General features: G+C 47.1%; 1 protein-coding gene across 2 annotated transcripts in view; it reads left to right on the forward strand.

Moving 5' to 3' along the window:
- Positions 1 to 19,192, forward strand: part of PGM2L1 (phosphoglucomutase 2 like 1) — a 41,572-nt gene extending 22,380 nt beyond the window's left edge. For both annotated transcript variants that reach the window (XM_052699309.1, XM_052699310.1), the window contains exons 3-14: positions 950 to 1,056; positions 3,264 to 3,348; positions 3,694 to 3,777; positions 5,582 to 5,775; positions 6,511 to 6,700; positions 7,313 to 7,407; positions 8,208 to 8,388; positions 9,805 to 9,898; positions 10,914 to 11,043; positions 11,571 to 11,760; positions 12,412 to 12,545; positions 15,661 to 19,192. In XM_052699309.1, coding sequence (XP_052555269.1) covers positions 950 to 1,056; positions 3,264 to 3,348; positions 3,694 to 3,777; positions 5,582 to 5,775; positions 6,511 to 6,700; positions 7,313 to 7,407; positions 8,208 to 8,388; positions 9,805 to 9,898; positions 10,914 to 11,043; positions 11,571 to 11,760; positions 12,412 to 12,545; positions 15,661 to 15,763 — 1,587 coding nt within the window. In that variant the 3' untranslated portion in view covers positions 15,764 to 19,192. The remainder of the gene's footprint in view (positions 1 to 949; positions 1,057 to 3,263; positions 3,349 to 3,693; positions 3,778 to 5,581; positions 5,776 to 6,510; positions 6,701 to 7,312; positions 7,408 to 8,207; positions 8,389 to 9,804; positions 9,899 to 10,913; positions 11,044 to 11,570; positions 11,761 to 12,411; positions 12,546 to 15,660) is intronic.
- The last annotated feature ends 1,699 nt before the right edge of the window (positions 19,193 to 20,891 follow it).

Here is a 20,891-nt window from a genome sequence, read left to right on the forward strand (position 1 = left end):
CTCCAAAACTTCCTCCTCACATCCAACCCAAACCTCCCCTGTCTCACTTTCAAGCCATTCCCCTTGTCCTGTCACCACCCACCCTCACACACAGCCGTTCCCCCTCCTGTTTATCCGCTCCCTTCAAGCACTGAAGGCCACCATCAGGTCTCCCTGCAGCCTTCTCTTCTCCAAGCCAAACAAGCCCAGTTCCCTCAGCCTTTCCTCACACAGAGCTGCTCCAGCCCTCTGCTCATCTCAGTGCCTCCTCTGGACCCGCTGCAAGAGCTCCACGTCCTTCCTGTGCTGAAGTCAGACTAGATTCATGACTTAAAGCTTGCTGGTAGTACCGAAAGTCAGATCTACAAAAAGACACATCAAAGAATTGCTTTTAATGCAGTTATTCTTAATTCTTCCTCCATCTACTCACCCCCGAGGTCTTCTCTGAGAAATTGCCACTAGGAAAGCTCTGCTGTGATGTACAGGAGACAGCTTGTGTTTGTGCTGCAGTGTATGCCAGTGAGTGACTTCAATGGGGCAGGTCAACAGCAATAAACTTCCTTTTGAAAAAATGGGTAAGGAGGAAGCATCCTTTTAATGCAAGGTCAGATGTGTGGGATGAGCATTCGGTGCTGAAGAGATGCCTGAGATCATCTCAGATGGCTGAGATGCCTGGAGCACAGGGATAAAGACAGGTGTTGACCAACGCTGTCCTTGCAGACTGGGTGGATGGATTTAGAAAAAAAATAATGGATTTTTATCAATTGGGTTTTTAAAAAGATGGTTTGAATATGAGAAGCTGCAGAGTGAACACAGGAATGTTGCTGTTCTTGCTGAGCTGTATTTTCTACTGACATTACTCTGTATGTGAAAAACATCTTTAATGTTTATGTAAACATCTTTAATGCTTAAGTATGTGACACTAGAGCTAATTCTTCCTTTTTTTTCTCTCATTTTTTTTTCTTTCCAGGGCATCTACAAGTATCTTGAGAGGTGTTTTTCAGACTTTAAGCAGAGAGGCTTTGTTGTTGGATATGACACACGAGGTCAGGTGACCAGCAACTGCAGCAGTAAGAAGTATGAGTATTGCTTACATTTGCAAGACTAGAAATGAAATTGTGCCTTTGAATGCATTCCCTTCCATCAGAACAGTTTTGTGTTACGAAGTGTGCTCGCTTTGCCTTCCCTTAGCCCATTTAAATAGTAATGAAAAGAAGCAGAGACTGAGCCCTTGTAATGCCAGGAGCCCTGGTTGCTTCACTGGAGAGTTTGTAGTCTAAATGCACGAGAACACCATGCGGACATCAAAAGGTTGATAAGCTCAGAGAGAGGTTTGGAGTTGAAGGTGTAACAGAGCACAGAATCCCGTTGCTCTTCAGGAAGCAGCTGTCTTCTAAGAGTTTTCTATTCCCCCACATCCCACGTCTTCTCACCTTTCCAGCTGACTGTTAGATACATGCAGTGTGTTATCCAGCATGCTTTGGCATGAGGTTTTTAAACATACCTGCTGCTTTGCGTGTGCAAGGCTGCCAGCCAGGTTGCCTGGATTATGCACGGTTTAAAAATGTGGAAGTATGAGGAAAACCATAGAATCATAGAATCATAGAATGGCCCAGGTTGGAAGGGAGCTCAAGGATCACGAAGCTCCAACCCCCCACCAATGCAGGGCCACCAACCTCCCCATCTCACAGCAGCCCAGGCTGCCCAGGGCCCCATCCAACCTGGCCTTGAACACCTCCAGGGATGGACGGGGCATCACAGCCTCTCTGGGCAGCTGTTCCAGCCCCTCACCACTCTCTCTCTAAACAACTTCCCCCTGACATCCAACCTCCAGCTGCCCTCCCTCAACTCCAAACCATTTCCCCTTGTCCTGCTGCCATCTCCCCTTGCACAGAGCTGACTCCACTCCTGTCTGCAGGCTCCCTTGAGGCACTGCAGGCTGCACTGAGGTCACCCCGCAGCTTCTCTTCTCCATGCTGAACAAGCCCAGCTCCCTCAGCCTGTCTTTGTAGGGAGGTGCTGCAGCCCTCTGCTCATCTCTGTGGCTCCTCTGCACCCTCTCCAACAGCTCCCTGTCTTTCTTGTCCTGGGGGCTCCGGCCCTGGACGCAGTGCTGCAGATGGGGCCTCAAGAGCAGAGCAGAGGGGGACAATCACCTCCCTGTCCCTGCTGGCCACCCCTCTGCTGATGGAACCCAGGATCCCATTCCTGAGCTGCAGGAGCACTGCTGGCTCATGTTCAGTTTTTCATCCCCAGGACCCCCAGGTCCTTCTCTGCAGGACTAAAAACATTCCTTCTCAGCCACACCAACATGGAATTCAGACTAGATGCAGCACAGTCTCCATGTTTCAGATGCTGAAGGAGCAAACGTTTCTTTGTTGTGTTTCCTTCTTCCCCTTGAGCTGACATGTACTTAGAATAGTTCTAAACTCAAGCTGAACCTCCCCCAAAGAGGGCTGTCAGTCCTATCAGCCTGCTCACCCCACACTGTGTGAGTGATGCTTTGTTTTTCTTGCCTCATTTCCACTGTCAAAGGAGATGGCAGCTCTCCTGATGGTATCCCATAATGAAGCTGATGTATGCTCTTGTGTTACAGGAGCAAAATTTCAGTGCCTTCAGCTAGAAGTTTAGCTTTCAAATTCCTTTCTGTGATATCAGGTTTCATTTGGTAAAAACTATAGTGAAATTCTGAGTACCTGAAATGTTTATTCATCATGGGAAGGTATGGAAGCAATGGTTAATGCTTGCTTGTAAAAATAAGAGAGCAAAGATGTGTGAAATTTAATCTCTCATTGGTTTTCCCCCTGACGAAGAGTTCCTGTTGTTAATTCCTGAGCTGCCTTGAAAAGAGCAGCTTCATATCAAACTGCTCTGTAAAAGAAAATGAGTTTCCCTGCTTCTTGGGAGGACAAGTTTCATACAAAGGCAAGGTTTAAAAATACTGACTCTGTTTCTGGATTTGGCACTTTCATGTTTTTGGGAGCTCGCTTTGGTCCTTGAATTAAGGACAAGTCCCACTCCAGAAGGCTCCGTATCTTTTCTTGATATCACTGCTTTATTCACATGACTCAAGTGCCTTATGCCCTTCGAGCAGCAAATGAAAGTGCTCTGTCCAATTCTACAGCCCAAAAATGGTTACACTGACTGTATGAAATGTAAGGAAAACAAAACAGTACAAGGATTTAAGAAACAAGCAAAATGAAAATGAGAGTAATGCCCTATGGCTGTTGGACTGTCGTGGGAGTTGGGTTGACTGAACATTTTCTGTTTCGTGTCGTTGGTAGACTTGCAAAGCTCACTGCAGCAGTCCTGCTGGCTAAAGATGTACCTGTATACTTCTTTTCAACGTATGTCCCTACGCCCTTTGTGGTGAGTCATCGTCTTCTTTTCATTTTCATTTGCTTTCTCAGTACTGGAGTAACCTAAATGTAGGCTTTCTTCATTAAATGGCTGTTGGCCACTTAGCAGTGGCATTTATGGAGTTGGGAATAATGTTGCCACGCAACAAAACAGCACTGTTCTGAACAAGCTTTCTCTCTGCTCCCAGCTTCAGAGAGCAGATTGATGAGCATTTGTTTATACCTCTTTCAAATAAGCTGGTGGATGTTGAGCTATTTCTCCTCTAGCATCCTAATAACTGTCCTAATAACATACCATCCTTCTGCCAGCTGCAGAATGCTTGGGTAAGTCACCATTTCTGGGTTTCTTTTTTAGCCCTATGCTGTTCAGCAGCTCAAAGCTGTGGCTGGTGTAATGATCACAGCGTCCCACAACAGGAAGGAGGACAATGGGTACAAGGTAAGGCTTAGCCCTGAAGCTTGTAGCACATTGCAGCCAGCTGCTTTCCGTGTTACTTGCATACCTTCAATGTGCTGGGGGGAATCTTGTCTTCTTCTGAAATATTTGTGTGTGCACGTTAGAAAGAAATGTGATTCCAAGTAACTCATCCTTCTGTAACCTTCTGAATGACACGCATTTTCATCTGAAACTGGAACTAAAGACCATTAAAACCTGTGTGCCTTGAGCACAAATGGATTGTGATGTTCCATAGGGTCAAATCAGCAGCTGGGAGGATGCTTTGGCCCTTTATTATCTGCTCACCTCTTAGGTTTAAAAACAAATTTAAAACGGAGCTAGAAGTTACATGAATCAGAACTGTGGAATCATTAAGGTTGGAGGAGATCCCTAAGATCATTGAGTCCAACTGTCAACCTGTCCTCACCATGCCCACTAACCATGTCCAAGCACAGCAGGAGAGAGCAGTTTATTGCTGATTAATAAAGCTCTGTGTGCTGCCTGCAAGACTGTGTTAGCTGGGCAGTGACAGACAGGTAGGTGGCTTTATGCTCAAAGCCTGGAAGAGCAAACCCACCCATCATAACAAATAGCACATGATTTCATTGCTTAGCTTTTTAAGAATCTAAACTGAATTCTACACTTTAATTAAAATCAGCCTTCTGCTCAGTAGCAGCTTGGTGAGGAATGGCAATAATAGGGAAACAGTCTGCGTACAGAGAGCTCCTGCAGGTGACTGCACTGCACGTGCCCTGTGTCTACTTCAGTATTTACATGGCTTGGATGTAACAAGCAATGCCAGTTTTCCAAGCTGTTAGCTTACTGAGAAGCTATCATATCTCTGTCTTTAGAGGCAAAGTATTTTACTTCTTTGTTTTTCTTGCACAAAAACTGTTTCATCTTTAGTATATCACCCACCAGCAACTTGGGAAGGTTTTGGACAGCTTGACAAGATTGTGCTTTTGGAGATAATAAGTACCATCAAAAGAGGGACAGGATGGTCTGAGGAGAAAGTCTGCACAGAGGAGGCAGCCGTGCTATTGGAAACAAACTATGGGAAAACAGGCATCTGAATCAGTCTGCAACAGTGACATTTTTTTTTTAGCTCAGGTTTGGTAGCATTTTTAGCTGAAAGATTACAGTTGTTCAGTTGTGGGAAAAAGGCACCTTGGCACAGTGCTTATCTGTTCTGCTTCGACTTCAGAAACAAGTTGTGCTGCTTTTTCTGAAGGAATGACAGGCTGTGCAGAAGGCAGTGCTTCTATTCTGCTTCACTTTGTGCAGCGTGGTGCGTTTTCCAGTCTGAATTTCTCATGTGCTGATGATTTCAGTCACTGCAACTGAACAACTTTGTCTGAATGAAAGATCATTTTGTTTAAAAATGATTGTTTTGTGACTGCAGCCATAAACTGGGTTTCCAAATGATCACAGAATGATAGAACGGCCTGGGTTGCAGAGGAGCACAGCGCTCATCCAGCTCCAAGCCCTGCTGTGTGCAGGTCGCCAAGCAGCAGCCCAGGCTGCCCAGAGCCACATCCAGCCTGGCCTTGAATGCCTGCAGGGATGGGGCATCCACAGCCTCCTTGGGCAACCTGTGCCAGTGCCTCACCACCCTCTGCCTCCAAAACTTCCTCCTCACATCCAACCCAAACCTCCCTTGTCTCACTTTAAAACCATTCCCCCTTGTGCTATCCAAGAGCTGGGCCAGTCTGATGCAGGCTGTGTGGAATCCTATAGCTAAGAGTATTTATGAAGTCAACAGTCTTTGTAAATAAATTGTGCCGTGTTTTCCTTAAACTCCTACCAGGTCTATTGGGAAAATGGAGCTCAGATCAAATCCCCTCATGATAAGGAAATCATAAAATGCATAGAGGAGTGCGTTGAACCGTGGAATGGCTCCTGGAACGAGAACCTTGTAGACACCAGTCCTCTTAGGCAGGATCCTCTGAAGAAAATCTGTGACTCTTATATGGAGGATCTGAAAAAGATCTGCTACCACAGGTGTAGTATGGAATGAAATGTTCTTAAATGATGTTTTTAAGTCTTTGTGGTTCACAGAAGCTGAGCCCTCTGCTCTGCTGCAAACATCACTGCCTGCTTGAGGTTGTTGTCCTGTCCTCCTCCTGCTGGGAGGAATCTTCAGTCCCCATTCTGCCTCACCCCATCCCTTCCCTGATGTGTCATTACATTAAATGGTCGTCTTCTTTAGGCCTGAACCCTACTTAAGGACAGTAAAGCACCCAACTTCAGGCACAAGTCTGGTCACTGCCTTGGAACACGAGGCTACAATAGCTCACCCTGATGTGAACAGTTTTATTTAATGCTGAAAGGATTCCGACGAAAATGCAGTGATTCAGAGTGAAGGTGCATGAAGTGGAACGGGATGGATAAGTTTAAATGTTAGTTGAGACAGAGGTGAGTAAAAGGAGGAGGAGGAGGATGAGACAGAGCTGGAGTGAGATCCTCAGGATGGTGGAAGGAGTTTGATGCAGAAAAGGATGGTTCATCCTTGAGGGATTTTCAGCCAGCTCAGCAGTAGGTAAATATCTTGCATTAAGGGATGAGAAACTCAAAAGCAGCAGTTTCTAGCAAAACTAATTTTTTCACTGATATTATTGTAGCAACTAGCCAAATAGGATCAAGTGTCACTGCCTTTTCTTTAGTTTGTGCTTTCCAACATAAAAATAGTCTTGAAAAGTAACTGCAGCCTTACTGAATTTCTTCTTTCCTTATCAGGGAGCTGAACATGCAGACAAATCTGAAGTTTGTTCACACCTCATTTCACGGAGTTGGACATGACTACGTGCAATGGGCTTTCAAGGCATTTGGCTTTCAACCTCCCATTCCTGTACCTGAACAGAAAGATCCAGATCCAGATTTCTCTACTGTCAAATGCCCAAATCCTGAAGAAGGAGAATCTGTGCTGGTATTTCATTTTCTGCTCTGTCTCATTTATGTGTTCTTGTGGACAGTCCTTCATTTAAAGGATAATTTATCCTTTTAATTTTAATTTATCCTAATTTAATTTTAATCCTCATTTAAAGGATATCAGATACTCTGATGAAAAACAAATTGGAGAAGGCACAGAGAGTAGCAGGCTTTGAGCTGTGTTAAACTCATCACCCATCTGTATGAGATCTTGGGGTTGTTTTTGCATGTAATGTGTAACTTAAGAGCAAGAATGCATTTACAGAATCACAGAATGGCCTGGGTTGGAAGGGAGCTCAAGGATCACGAAGCTCCAACCCCCCACCAATGCAGGGCCACCAACCTCCCCATCTCACAGCAGCCCAGGCTGCCCAGGGCCCCATCCAACCTGGCCTTGAACACCTCCAGGGATGGACGGGGCATCACAGCCTCTCTGGGCAGCTGTTCCAGCCCCTCACCACTCTCTCTCTAAACAACTTCCCCCTGACATCCAACCTCCAGCTGCCCTCCCTCAACTTCAAACCATTTCCCCTTGTCTTGATTTTGGTTCTGTGATTTGTTTCCCTTTATTTGATTCTGTGATTTTTTCCCCCCACTCTTCTCCCACTAGGAGTTGTCACTGAGGCTTGCAGAGAGGGAAAATGCTAAAGTAGTCGTGGCCACTGATCCTGATGCAGACAGACTGGCAGTGGCAGAGCAGCAGAAGTAAGTAAGGGGACCTTCTGTTTTATTTCTTCATGGTAGAATAAATAGAATAGGTTGTGAAAATTGCTGTGCCCCAAAGACACGCACCTTAAAGGCACACCTTCCTGTTGTGACTTAGCTCTGTGGGTATTTTCATAGAATGATAGAATCATAGAATGGCCTGGGTTGCAAAGGAGCACAGTGCTCATCCAGTTCCAACCCCCTGCTGTGTGCAGGGTCACCAACCAGCAGCCCAGGCTGCCCAGAGCCACATCCAGCCTGGCCTTGAATGCCTGCAGGGATGGGGCATCCACAGCCTCCTTGGGCAACCTGTGCCAGTGCCTCACCACCCTGACATCTACTTTTTTCTCATAGACTAGGCAAATAAATACTGCCTAGGGAGAGCTAGCTGTTGTGGTGTCTTGTTTTTTGCTTCCTGTCTTTATATTGAGTAGAAATTGTTTTTCTTCCACTAGCAGGCCAAAATTCTGCTAATTGTGTAAGTAGTAATTTCTGTTGTTCAGGCAGTGCCCGACTGCAATGTGTAGACCGTAGAGATTGCTGTACTAATAAATTGTAAGCTCCTAAGCTACTGGGAAGTTGATACTAAGGTAACTAAATGTTTACCTTTGCTTGCTGGCAGAATGCAGTGGGCTTGTAAATCATCGAGATGCGAGTCCTCTTGCTAGGGTGGCTTTGTATAGAGCAGCTTGTCAGTGGTGTGCTCAGACTCCTGTTGTTGCAGTGACTGCAGAAAATGTCTCCCCCTGCCTGAATCTTCCTGGGAAACCTGAAAGAGCTCTTTTCTGTGCTGTCTGCAGTGGCTGCTGGAAGGTGTTCACTGGCAATGAGATGGCGGCGTTGTTTGGTTGGTGGATGTTTTCTCGCTGGAAGGAAAATTGCTCCAAAGATGCTGATGTGAAGAATGTTTACATGCTTGCGACCACGGTTTCCTCGAAAATTTTGAGAGCAATTGCACTTAAAGAAGGATTCAACTTTGAAGTAAGCCAGGGCTTTTACTGATGTCATCTTGCAGAGGAAAACCTGATCATAGAATCATAGAATCACAGAATGCCTTGGGTTGGAAGGGACCTCAAGGATCACGAAGCTCCAACCCCCCCACCCCACAGGCAGGGCCACCAACCTTCCCATTTCATAGCAGCCCAGGCTGCCCAGGGCCCCATCCAATTTTTTCCCCCTGTTCAAATTAATTTTAGAGTAGTCTTTACCAGGAAGTAGCCTATTAAAGCAAGCAGTGATGGAATTATAGAACCATGGAATGGCCTGGGTTGCAAAGGAGCTCAATGCTCATCCAGCTCCAAGCCCTGCTGTGTGCAGGTCGCCAAGCAGCAGCCCAGGCTGCCCAGAGCCACATCCAGCCTGGCCTTGAATGCCTGCAGGGATGGGGCATCCACAGCCTCCTTGGGCAACCTGTGCCAGTGCCTCACCACCCTCTGCCTCCAAAACTTCCTCCTCACATCCAACCCAAACCTCCCCTGTCTCACTTTCAAGCCATTCCCCCAGTTCAGATTGTAACAGAGGAGCTCTTCCATTAAGATCTTTCACGTTGTTCCATTAAGGATGTGTTTGAGTTCTGCTGCCTTGTAGTGAATTTCATTATCTCACTAAATACTGTTCACGTTTCTTGAAAATTTGCCTGGAAAATAGGTAGGAATTTATAGAAGTCTGTGGTCTCTCTGAAAGTTTCCCCTCTCTGTGCTTTCCTTTTCTCTAAGAACAGCTGCTAAAATGTTGGCTGCCTCTGTTTGATTCATAGAATCATAGAGTCACTAAGGTTGGAAAAGACCTCCAAGATCATCCACCCAACTGTAAGAACACAGGCAGCACTTTTCCCTCCCATCTCCCAACACCACTGCTTATGATGTCTGTAACATTTCCTTTCTATGATTGTCTCATCTCATAAGCACGACAAGAAGGAAGATCTCTTATCTCAGGGAGAACCAGAGTCTCTCAAGCACACTTAATCCTTCAACTCCACATTCAGGTCCATTGCAGTACTCATCTGACACTTTGTCTTAGATTCATATGCTGTGCAGAATCCCAGACTTGTCTAATGATTGTCTTTACCACCTCTGTTCTGTTGATCAATTACTGAATGAGGAATTCAGGAAAAAGATGTCAAGAAAAGCATTCTTTAGCTTCACTGTGTTGACTCTGCGTCAGCCTTCCCCATTGACCCTAAAATCCTGAATCCATCACCTTTTCTTTTTCCCCTCTCGCATTTTCAATCTGATGCCTCCCTTTTCTTCTGAACCCCCCTGTCTGACACACAGGGTTCCAATTCCAGGAAAAGTCCTGGAGGTGGAAAGAGGAGCAGCTGCACTTTATTGCTCGACTTGAAATTAAGTGGTGGAGAATTGGAATGCAATGCAATCTGTTTTATTTTTCCTATTTCAGGAAACACTCCCTGGCTTCAAATGGATTGGAAGCAGAGTGAAAGATCTCCTAGATAACGGGAAAGAAGTTCTTTTTGCCTTTGAAGAGTCTATTGGTATGTCTTGGGTATCACTTTCCACTGTTGGGAACTGTGCAGGGGGCATGTATCTAAAAAGTGTGGTCTTGGTTGCTGAACTGCTGTTGTTTCACAGCCTGTTAGCTGAAGTTAAGCTGGATCTGTTCTTAAGCAATGTAATGTCTTATGAGTCCTCTCTGGGAGAACTCAGTGGTCTAAGGGCTTGCTGCATTACACCAACATAGCAGGTCCTTCAGGAGCCCAGCAATGCCCTCTGGTAAAATAAAACCTAGGAGACTACTCTATACCAGCAGCCAAAGAGAAATCTAGCTGCCTGATGTGAATAGAATCATAGAATCATAGAATCCTTAGAGTTGGAAGGGACCTTTAAAGGTCATCTAGTGCTGCTGACATAGCCTGGAGTGCTCTGTTGGCCTTGACAGTCTTGCTACCACCACCCATTGGTATGGAACTGTGCAGTGAATGTTTCAGCTATAGGAATTCTCTGCTTCTGCAAGATGAAGTGCAGCTTTTTAGGATACCATATTCATACCCAGTATAGCATTTGAAAATGAAGACCTTACTGAAGAGCATTTATGCCCATACCAATTGCCTGCCATATTCATAGAATTCAAGAAGGTTCTAACTGTGAGGAATGAAGATCTTGCTGATGAATCCCTTCAGAAAGAAGGCAGCTTGGCAGTACTGTGGAGCACTGTACGTCTGTTACCAACTCTGTATCAGTATCAGTTCTTTTGATTCCTATTGCTGTGCTTGCACAGAACAAGCAGCTGATACATTTAGTGCTGTGCCATGAAAGATCCCCTCAGAGAAGAGGTGTTACCAGACTAGAATGAATTGATGATAGCATGTGCCTTTCTATCACTGTGACCCCTAAGTTATCTAGGTGTCATGGAAGGGAGCACTGTGTAATTTGAAGGACAGCATGGATATGTCAACCAGTTTTCATTTCCCTGGGAGTAAAACTTCACCCCTGTAAATCAGTGTAATAGTGTGCCAGTTTTGTATTCCACGATCGTTTTGTTATCTCTAGGCTTCATGTGTGGCACCTCAGTGTTGGATAAAGATGGCGTGAGTGCAGCTGTGGTCATAGCTGAGATGGCAGCCTACCTGGAAACCAAGAACCTGTCTCTAGCACAGAAACTCATAGAGGTGTATGAAACGTAAGTTGCCTTTTTCATTCGTATTTTGGGCAAAGCTGTACCAGGAGAGGTACAGGCTGGACTTCAGGAAAAGAATTCTTTACAGGGTGGGTGGCTGAACATTGGAACAGGCTTCCTAGAGGGGTGATTGATGCCTTGTGCCTGTCAGTGTGCAGGAGGCATTTGGTCAGTACACTTATCAATATACTCTGACTTATCTGCCTACCCCTAAAGTGGCTGATGAGCACTGTAGGTTGCTTCCAACTGAACTATTCTGTCCTGTTCTAAACCTCTGGCTTTTATTTCTCTGGAGCTGAAACCCTTCCTGAAACCCTGAATTTAAAAAGAGCTGCGAGATGTTTTGACTAATGCAATCAAATTGACTTCAGACCCCAAAGATTTGCTTATAAATACGTGTTCCACAGCTATGAGAACTGTATTATTTTCCCATTGTTCCTTTTCTTTTTTCCCCAAACAGATTTCCTTTAGATACCAAATGTGCAGAAAACTTCTGAATGTTTTAACTGAAAAGACTCATCTCCTTGTAGGTACGGATATCACATATCAAAAACTTCCTATTTCTTGTGCTACGATCCTCCAACCATCAAGAGGATATTTGAGAGGCTTCGGAACTTTGATGGCCCTCAGTCTTATCCCAAGTTCTGTGGTGACTACAACATATTGCACGTGCGAGACATTACCACTGGCTATGACAGCAGCCAGCCCAACAAGAAGTCGGTGAGTTACAAAGCATTTTGCAGGAGGGCTCCTCTTTTTGAAGAGATTGAAAGTCGAATACACCAACAGCTATGCAGGAAGATGTACTGTGGCATCTTAGATGGCAGTGTAATTAATGCAGTCTACTAAGATGGCTTAATTGGGGAGAAGAATGCTTCAGCGTGAAATGACTTTGCTGTTGTTTTACCTTTTTCCTATCGAATCATAGCAGGGCCTGGGTTGCAAAGGAGCACTGTGCTCATCCAGTTCCAACCCCCTGCTGTGTGCAGGGTCACCAACCAGCAGCCCAGGCTGCCCAGAGCCACATCCAGCCTGGCCTTGAATGCCTGCAGGGATGGGGCATCCGCAATGAACTTTATTAGCTGGGGTGACTTTGGTGCTCCTGCAACTCTTCTGCCATCTAGCAGGTTTCCAGAAGTTGGAATGTCCATGGGAGTAAAAAACAATCCTGTTATCCTAAAATACTGCTCCAGAGGGTGCTTCTATCTGTTAGGCTGCAATGACTTGTTCTAGCTTATTGCCCCGGCTGCTGGATATACAGGACATGCTTATTTAGCTCTGTAAATATTGGTTGTTCTATTTAAACACAAACCAAAGCAACGTATTTGTGTGAGTTGGGCCTCCCGTAATCATCTTGTCTTGTTGATGTAGGTGCTGCCTGTGAGTAAAAGCAGTCAGATGATCACCTTCACGTTTCAGAATGGTTGTGTTGCCACCCTTCGGACGAGTGGGACAGAGCCAAAGATCAAATACTACGCAGAGATGTGTGCTCTGCCCGAGCAGAGGTCAGTAGCAGCTCTGTGTGCAGACATCACAGCATCCTTGGGCTGAAAGGGCAGCGCTGAGGCATCATTCCTTCATGGAAATGGATTCCTTTGCTGCCTCCTCAGGGACCTGAGCCACCCCTCACTGCTCCAGCCTGTTAGACTGCCTGGAGCGTTGCAGTTCCTGCTCACATGAGATCCCCTCTGCAGTGGATAAGGCAGAGAACTGAGTTTTAAGCATCTGCTGCTCTAGGAGGGTTCATTTATTAACCTAATTGCTCATTTTTTTGTAAGCTAAAATGTAATGAAGTTGTGCTGCCGCTGGCAAACATGCTCAAATCCAGGTGGATTCCTACTGTATTTAGGAATCTGCTGTGGTGCTCCAAGGTACTTGATAGCAATTAGATGTCTGTCTCCTCTTTATAGCCACCTGGGATCAGCTTCTTCCAGTTAAGAAACATTAAATATATCTATATATGTAAAGAAAACACGGGGGTACGTTTAGAGGGTTGAAGTGCAGATGAGGAGCTTAGGTTCTCAGTCTAAGATGCAGCAGAGAACTGAAAACAGCACAAAAGGGGCCTTTGAATCAGCACTGTCAGGAATTGAGGATGAATTTATTTCTCACTGCTTGTTTTGGTCAGATTCAGGCAGGCAGTGGATAACAGAGGCTTGACTCCATTAAAATGAGTGTGTGAGTGGAGACAAGAGTCTGTGCCTACACAGCTTCTCACAGGATGCTGAATTTTCTTTTAAACACTGATTATTGCTCCATGGATTTCTCACACAGGCACAGCCCATCTTTTGAATTGTCTTTTAAGACTGTCCTGAGTTGAGCAGGGAATAACAGCAGGTCAGAGAAGGGTTGGAGTTCTGCACTCCAGTTTTCTGAATGGCAGCAATTACCAGAAGCTCCTGTTTATTGGGTAGAAGCTTGTTGGTTGTCTGCTCTGTGAATACATAGTGTATCAGTGGGCATGGAAGTTCTCCATACAGCTTCCATGAACCTGAAAGTAAGCAAGGTACCCTCTGATGAAAAGTAGGATCTGGTTGAGACAATCAGCAAGGAAGAAATACTGCCCTTAACTTAAGCTTAACATGTGAGGGCTGGAGTAGTTGAGAGAGTAGCACTTGAGATGCTTTGATGCATCATTTAGGCTTTTGCTGTTCATTCTGATAGGTCAGCAAAAACACAGTGACCTTTTCATTGCAATAATACCACTGGTTAACAGCAATTATGATCTAGAACACAAAACTGCACTTTCAAGCTTCCCTGGTTCAAAGCACAAAATGCTCTGCAGCTGCTTCACAACACACTCCTTTCTGTAATAGCCTTGCAGGTATTTCTTTGAGTTTCAGCTTACTGATTATTCTTAAAGGCTGAGCATAGGGAAAGCCAGTTCTATTGCAGCAGCTTGAGGTGTGTTTTTTAAAAGGAAGGGTGACCTGAGGGGCAGTGCTGTGTAACAGGCTCCATACATGAGCAGAGCAGAAGGAAATAACAAGCCTGCTTTGCCTCTTTGAACACTGAGCTCCTCTTCCTCTGGTGAGACATCAGGGTAGGAAAGGGGGAATGCATCTTTAAAGGAGTGTGGCAGTGCAACCCTCCTAAACTGCAGTTCAGTTAAAATACCCTTGAAGGACAGCTGGACTCTGTGTAGAGAAGAGCATAGAGTGTATCTGCCTCTTCTATTCGGAGCAATTCTGACTTTTTCAGCAGTGTATAACCCATGTTTTGCCAGTCTTGCATCGTTTTTGTAGCCATTCATTCTAGAACCACGATTGACCTCTAGTGGCCATTTTTTCCCCCTGTTCAAATTAATTTTGCAGTACTCCTTACCAGGAAGTAGCCTGTTAAAGCAAGCAGTGATAGAATTATAGAACCATGGAATGGCCTGGGTTGCACAGGAGCACAGTGCTCATCCAGCTCCAAGCCCTGCTGTGTGCAGGTCGCCAAGCAGCAGCCCAGGCTGCCCAGAGCCACATCCAGCCTGGCCTTGAATGCCTGCAGGGATGGGGCATCCACAGCCTCCTTGGGCAACCTGTGCCAGTGCCTCACCACCCTCTGCCTCCAAAACTTCCTCCTCACATCCAACCCAAACCTCCCCTGTCTCACTTTCAAGCCATTCCCCTTGTCCTGTCACCACCCACCCTCACAAACAGCCATTCCCCCTCCTGTTTAAGCCTCTCCTCCTGTTTATCCGCTCCCTTCAAGCACTGAAGGCCACCATGAGGTCTCCCTGCAGTCTTCTCTTCTCCAAGCTAAACAAGCCCATTTCCCTCAACCTTTCCTCATAGGAGAGCTGCTCCAGCCCTCTGATCATCTCAGTGGCCTCCTCTGGACCCACGAATAGGAAATACAGCAAAGCAAATCACACAGAATCATAGAATGGCCCTGGTTGGAAGGGACCTCAAGGATCACGAAGCTCCAACCCCCTACTGCAGGCAGGGCCACCAACCTCCCCATTTCATAGCAGCCCAGGCTGCCCAGGGCCCCATCCAACCTGGCCTTGAACACCTCCAGGGATGGACGGGGCATCACAGCCTCTCTGGGCAGCTGTTCCAGCACCTCACCACTCTCTCTCTAAACAACTTCCCCCTGACATCCAACCTCCAGCTGCCCTCCCTCAACTCCAAACCATTTCCCCTTGTCCTGCTGCCATCTCCCCTTGCACAGAGCTGACTCCCCTCCTGTCTGCAGGCTCCCTTGAGGCACTGCAGGCTGCACTGAGGTCACCCCGCAGCTTCTCTTCTCCATGCTCAACAAGCCCAGCTCCCTCAGCCTGTCTTTGCAGGGAGGTGCTGCAGCCCTCTGCTCATCTTTGTGGCTTCTCTGGACCCTCTCCAACAGCTCCCTGTCTTTCTTGTGCTGGGGGCTCCAGCCCTGGACGCAGTGCTGCAGATGGGGCCTCACAAGAGCAGAGTAGATAGGGACAATCCCCTCCCAATGGAGAGGGAAGCCAGTATTTGTCACATGCTGAAGCATCCTCATATTGTTGAACTGCTGCAGGCATACAGCTCAGATGAAATGCATTGTATGCAGCAAATCCATCGCCCTCAGCTCTTGCTTTTCATTTGGTTATTTTTCGAGTCCTGGTGTTCCTCAGACCTCTGACATCTCTCTGTTCTCTTCCAGTGACAGATCTGTGCTGGAAGAAGAGCGTCAGAAGCTCGTGGAAGCTCTGATTGAGAACTTTCTCGAGCCTGATAAGAACGGACTCATCTGGCGCTCGGCTTAGCTGTCCTGCAGCTGGTGTTGGAAGGAGCCACTGCGCTGCACCGCGTCCAACCGAGGAACCAAGAACAGAACTCTGTTTACTGTGTGCCTGTGTGTGTGTGTTGAAACAAGCAGCTACGTTTTTATTCTGTTCAGAAGCAGCGTTCTTTTGTCAGTTGAGATAAGCAGAGAAGGGTGGAATGTACTGCCTGGAATTTGCCCTGTAATTTCCCCTTCTTTTGACCAAAGGCTCGCTGACCTTCACGGCGCCAACAAACTGCCACAGCAGGGTTAAAACAGTTGGTCTGTGGCCCTCTTGTCTTAAACTGCTTTCAGGTATCCAGGACAGCTTGGTTGGAAGTGATCACCCCGAGCTGACAAAAAGCCCTGCTTCTTCGTAGCTGTTGTGTGTGTGTGTGTGTGTGTTGGTGGTGGTGTTCCAGCTCTTACTTCCCAAATCCATTCAAGTAGAGTTCAGTGCTTTGCATACCTGGTTGAGGCAAGTTGCTCCAATTGGACATTTTCCACTTATTTTGTATCCTTCTCTTGTTGGAGGTGCTCTCTGTGCGTTGTTTCTTTCCTGTGTGTATCTCCAAACACTTGCTGGGGTGCGAAACAATAGTGGCAACACAAGCAGTCTGGTTTTTGGGTTATTCAGTAGGAAGCCTTCCTGGAGCTTCCAAAAGGACTGAGACCCATTGGTTAAACTGCCTGTTCTGACTGCTGTGGGCTTTATAACCCCTTCTTGTCCCACAGCTCTGAAGGGACTGAAGTTATTTGTTTTTACTAAAGGTTTCAGCAGTTTAATACCTTTGTATGAAAACACCACCTGGGGACTTGTTTGGTTGTGATGGCTTGAAGTCATGCTGTCTAATGAGGGAAACAAAACAAAACAGGGGGAAAGAAAGGAAAGGTGAGATGCAGACACTCTCTATTATTGCTGTCTTTTACTAACTCGTATTATTGGTCATATCTGATAAACTCACTTCTGTTAGAACAGCAGTTTGCCAGTACTGTTGCTCTTTTTAGGTGGATTTTTAGCAACCTCCTGTTATCAGTTTCCTATCTTGGCTCGAGCAGAAAGCAATCCTGCTCATCACTTCTTTTCTGACAGATGCTGATCCAGGAAAGTGTACATTTCCCCCAGTTCTGAAGTTACAGCAACACGTTCAGGAGGAGTTGGGTGTTGATGATTGAGGATCAAAATGAAGTCAAGCCATCTTCTGGACGTCTGTCCAGTCACTTCACAGCAAGTAAACAAGAGGAACAGATAAACCCAGGCACTCAGGTTCTGTACTGAAGGTTATGTGAGGGGAACCCAAGAGGCACTGAGGTTAAAGGTGCTGTTTTGCCACTGTTGTTGACCACCCCGTTTGCCCTCCACCCATCGTGCCCTTTTTGTGGCTTCGTGTGCATCGCATCCAAAGGGCTCTGAGGGGCTCTGGGTGCCTGCATCTGTGCATTGTGGGGTGTTGGTGCCCACAGCAGCTTTGCACTATGGTGAGGGTGTGAATGTACGTGTGCTGCAGAAGGTCTGTGTCGCACAAATGTTTTGGTAACCACCCCTATTTATTTATTTGTTATTTTAAGGGAAAACGTTTCCAAATGGTTCCGCAACCGAGTCAAGTGTATCTAATGCCAAAAAGTTGGGTTGTTTCTTTTTCCTCTTCTTGATTGTAGACGTGGCTGATGTGATGAGAACGGGTTGAGACCTTTATCCTGGGAGTGTACTCATTGCTCTGTGCAGCTCTGGGGAGGTGTCATAGGTGTGATGGCACATCCTCACTGCAGGGCTCAGCTCTGGGTCCTGCCCTGACCCGAAGGAGCTCTGCCCTCGGGCAGCACGCTCTGATTTGGACTTGAGCACCTCCTGGCAGTTCAGATGAGGGCAGCTCACTTGTGGTTGTATCAGCATCAGCATCCTTAGCAGCTGGGTGCTGCTCGTGGTGTGAATGCCTGTAGTGAACATACAGCACCAGGAGCGCAGTGCCTGGGATTCCCCTCGTCTGTAGGTGTTGAGCAGTAAGCTGTAGATGTAGAAGTGCTTCTGGAATGACAGGCACAACATACTGAATGTATTTTAAGGGTATCATTACTATTGCTGTTTGTAAACTGCTGCTACCATTGTTTTCCTGTACCATGTTGAACCGTTGGATGTATTTATACCGTTCCGCTTGAGGAACTCTCTCTCTTCCCTGTCCCCTCATTGCTCCGACTGTGAAGGACTGTAACTCTCCCATTGCGTTGCCCTGTGGCTGTGTCAGAGTTTGTTGGACTTGTGCACCATCTCCTTTCAGCTCTTGGCTATTCTTTGCTGCCTTCCGGGCAGGAACAAAAGCTTTCCAGACTCGAGCAGGAAGCTCTGATCGAACAAATGCATTCTGATTATTGTTTACGAGGCTTCCAGTTACAGTGCACCTTTTGTAAAGCTGCAGCCATCAGCTTGACCTGCAATCCAGCTGCCCGTGGTTTGTGTTCGTAGCATTTAGGAGGGCTTATTTTTGTCTTTTCTCTTTCTGCTGCGACAGACTCAATCTCTATCTCACTTGGATACATGGCAGAACTTTATTTCCAGGGTCTCGGAGGGGATCTGTGTAAGAAAGGAGACTTGCCAGGCAGAGTTTGGTGTCTGTGTGATAGATCTTGCAGCCAGCTGTTTTATTCTAGTTGTGATGCAGCATCCAGTCCGTGATTTACATAGCTTCAGGTGGTATTCGTGTCTCCCTGCAACTCTAGAGGATGCTTCTTACCGTGGCGTGAGTGAAGCAAAGGAAGGAGCGTGCCTGACATGGCAGGGTTGTTCTGGAAGCCCAAGTGCAGCTCTCACTGCAACTGCACAGCCCTGCTGTGTTTGTGGGCCCGTCTGCTTCCCCTGCCCTTCCTGCAGCATGGACTCCAGCAGCAGAGAGCTGTGCAGGAGCTGCAGTCCTGTCTGTGCAGGTCTCCTGATGCCCTCGGTGCCTCAAGAGGGAAATCCTTGCTTGCATCATTCACACTGGAAACAATTAAAATGCAGTATTTTTCAGTTTCAGACATTGAGGTGATGTGCAGCACTCGGTAAGCACTCCAGAATTCACCCTCCCTGCTCCAGAAGGTGCTCAGTAGCACCTCGTGCCCCTGTTTGGCTCCTGAGGGTTTCAGTTTGGTTTAGGAAAGGGACTGTTTGCATGGTGAGCCCAGGATTCAAGTCTGGATGGCGGGTTGCTGCCTTTGCCTCCTCAGAGTGGCTTTGTATGCAGGGAGGGAAGCAGCCAGTCTTATCACCACTCTTATCTGGAGCCCCGGTGAGTTCTGCATCTGTGCTCTCTTTATCCAGTGTCTGTTCTGTACAATTATGGCATATGACCGAGTGAGAATTTGCACTTTTCTGAAGTATTTCTGTGTGTATTGCTACGTGGATTTAGCTGAATGAAGTGTTACAAATAATAAACTGTTCTCTTGGTAGTCGCAACCCTTTGCGTTTGGTCAGTGTTTCTCAGCTGAGCTTTCTTGCCCCCGAAAAGAGCTGCTCTTTGCCTCGGTGCAGGGGGGAAATGGGCTGAGAGGTGTGGGTTTGAGGGGAAGGGATGCACTCCCGAATTGCTGAGCAGCACAGAGGGGGTGGGAAGTCCCTGCAAGTGGATTTCCAGCTGCAGCTGGGTTCCTGTTCCCCACAGCTCCGCAAAAGCAGCGTTTTCTAAAGCTGATCCAGTGTTTCCGAAAGCTTCATCCTTGTGCTGTGAACTCAGGAGGAAGAGAATTGATGTCAGATTGCTACCTGAGGCAGAGGAGGGAGCAGCAACCCAAGGGCTCTCTGGTGAGTGACACGAAAGGAGAAGTTTCCTGTAGGTCATGCTTTTAAATAGGCTTAGGTGGATGGTTGGGGCTGTGGAGCAGATGGACAGAAGCCACCACACATCCAGGAGGGTTCCTGCATCCTCCAGGGATGGCTGTGCATTTCATCCTCAGCACCAATCCATGCTTTCTTCTCCTGTCTGGACCGTCATCCTTCCATCTACCCACTCTCATTATGCCCTGTGCCACTCTGACAGCACGATATTTGCTTTGCAGGAAGAGATTCCAGCATCCCCTGCAGCTCTCTGGGTGCAGAGGTGGGGTTCTACATGGGCAGGGGGTGAAGGGAGCAGCAGAAGGGGCCAGGACAGGGACAGCAAGAGGGAACTGAATCCATTTCCACCCAGCTGCAATAGCAGGAGCGGGCGCTGGGTGTCCCCACCTACCCGTAGCCGGGTCCTTGGGATGCAGGGACAGCAGGGCTGGCTGGGTTTGGGGAGCAGAGAGGGCTTTGCTGATCTTACTTCCTCCAAATCATTCTCCTCCAGCATTCTCATCTCCAGATCCTGAGTCTCCTCCAGGTGCAGCAGCATCTCTAAGTCTCAGCCCCATTCCTGAGAGCACGCATGGGGTTTGGGGGGATCAGAGCATCGTGTGGCGACACACTGAGCCTGGTGATTTCCAGCAGCTCCTGGATTCACATTCACACCTTGGCAGTGTAAATGTTAATTGAGTAACCTAATTAATGACCAGCGTGCCAGCTGACATGTCTCTTTATGGGCTGACACCTGTCTCCCTAAGCCTGTGTTCTGTGGTTTTGTTCCCCTGGCACCATGGAAGGGGACACAGGTGCTGCTGTGGCTGGGATTCACATATCCTCATGGTCCAAGGCAAGGAGAACCTCAGCATAGTCAATGAAACAACTCTCAAGCGGAGAGAAATCTGCTTTGTTGCATGAATCTGTTTGCAAAAGGTCCCCAAACCCTGGTCCCTGGGTCTTTGTCCTACAAGGGATGGAGCTCCTGGGGTGTCCCCAGCTCCTCACTGAGGGATCAGCCAGGTGGGTGCAAGGGTTGCATGGGAGATGGTTGCACAGAGTGTATGGAAACTCACCTGAGAGGCTGCCAGTTTGGGCCAAACCCAAGCCAAAGTTCTGCCCTTCTGCTCCACAAACCTGTCCCATGAGGATGGAGCAGGCTGGTCCTTCCCATGCAGAGCAGCATCTGCAGAGGTTTAAGTTGCAGCTTCTCTACTCACGCCTTACTGAGATGATTTTGGTTCCTCTTCATAAAGGACAAGGAAACCTCCCTGAGAGATCCCACCTTGTCCCCAGTGTACCAACAATGTGCTTGAAACAGCCTGCAACACGGGTTATT

The sequence above is a fragment of the Tympanuchus pallidicinctus genome, unplaced genomic scaffold (assembly GCF_026119805.1).
Source record: "Tympanuchus pallidicinctus isolate F22 unplaced genomic scaffold, pur_lepc_1.0 scaffold36, whole genome shotgun sequence".
NCBI classification, from domain to species: domain Eukaryota; kingdom Metazoa; phylum Chordata; class Aves; order Galliformes; family Phasianidae; genus Tympanuchus; species Tympanuchus pallidicinctus.